At 36.8% G+C, this 1,466-nt stretch overlaps 1 protein-coding gene across 1 annotated transcript; it reads left to right on the top strand.

Moving 5' to 3' along the window:
* The first annotated feature begins 227 nt into the window (after positions 1 to 227).
* LOC119666379 (achaete-scute complex protein T4-like) lies at positions 228 to 1,043 on the top strand. The gene has a single exon (XM_038075660.1). It carries the CDS (start codon positions 228 to 230, stop codon positions 1,041 to 1,043), a length of 816 nt encoding a protein of 271 aa, XP_037931588.1.
* The last annotated feature ends 423 nt before the right edge of the window (positions 1,044 to 1,466 follow it).

Raw genomic sequence — 1,466 nt, 5'->3', positions numbered from 1 at the left:
TTAGGACAAAGGGATTCATTCTTGTGTTATGTGTTGCAGAAACAAGTACGTCAGTGAAAAATACCGAACTCTAACAAACGTGTTGATTTAAATCCGAATTGCGTATCAAAAATTAAAAAATTAATAAAGCTTTTCTTATTGTGACTATTATAAATAATATGCAAAGCAGTGTCGCTCAAAATAAAAATTTAAATTTATACCCAAAGAACACTAAAATTGCAACAAATATGTTGAAATATCAAAATATTGCACCTGCCCCAGTTGGGGACAATAAGGTGCGCAAATATACGCCACGCGCCAGTAACGGTCCGTACAGCGTCGATCAGACTCAGTCAGTGCAGCGTCGCAACGCACGGGAACGCAATCGTGTCAAGCAAGTAAATAATAGTTTTGCAAAACTACGTCAACATATACCGCAATCTATAATAGCTGATCTAACCAAAGGCGGTGGACGTGGTCCACACAAGAAAATCAGTAAAGTCGATACTTTGCGTATTGCTGTGGAGTACATACGTCGCTTGCAGGACATTGTCGAAGACTTCAGTAGTAATTGTGACACAGCCAGCAGTATTTCATTCAGTGACTGTTCCACTACCAGCTCTCCACCACCGCCAACTACTCCACTCAGTGCCACAAATCAAATGTACTACACAAACGCGTCCACACCACCGCTGCCCGGCTTTCAAGCTTTACAACAGCAACAACATGATTTGGCACAGCAGGCGCAACAATTTTCAAGTACATTGCTAACGCCAATCTCACTTAGCGCTTACTCTCCACCACAGACCCAAACGGACAATGTTTGCCATTCACCTACCTCATCATTCAATTCCAGCATGTCCTTCGATTCTGGCACTTTTGAACCAGCACAACAATTGTCACCGTCACATATGAGTGCCAATAACAGCAGCCACAGCACGCACCTAGACGCACATCTACAGCTCAAATTCGAACCTTACGACAGCTTCAATTTGCATGAGGAGGACTGCACGCCAGACGACGATGAAATACTCGATTATATCTCATTGTGGCAGGAGCAGTAGTTAAGCACTTCATCTTCTGTATGGAGAAATGTTATATCAGGGATTTTAGCCAGTGACGTGTATAATTGTAAATATATTTGTAATCTAGTCAATGTTAGTTATAAATTTCGGTGCCTTGCATTTAAAGTGAATTTTTGTAAAAATATCTTTAGAATTGTATTTATCTCGTATATCTCGTATATCTCGTATATAAAGGAAGACAATTATTAAAATTAATTCAGTTAGGAGTAGGGAAGACATAAAACTATTTTAAGTACCTTTTTACGCTCAGTATATGCATTTTTTATAAATTACATGCAAAAATGTTAAATATTTTTTAAGTATAATTTAATTTAAATATAAAATATAAAAAATAAAATTTTTAATTTAAAAAAAAATTAACAAGTTTTTATTTAAAAAAAAATATTGTGGTTTTGAAAGCAA

Source organism: Teleopsis dalmanni, chromosome 1 (assembly GCF_002237135.1).
Source record: "Teleopsis dalmanni isolate 2A chromosome 1, ASM223713v2, whole genome shotgun sequence".
Classification (NCBI taxonomy): Eukaryota; Metazoa; Arthropoda; class Insecta; order Diptera; family Diopsidae; genus Teleopsis; species Teleopsis dalmanni.
This window is presented reverse-complemented; position numbering and strand designations above follow the sequence as displayed.

Excerpts from the sequence above, each read along its gene's own strand:
- LOC119666379 (XM_038075660.1), top strand. The coding sequence starts at position 228 with ATGTTGAAATATCAAAATATTGCACCTGCCCCAGTTGGGGACAATAAG.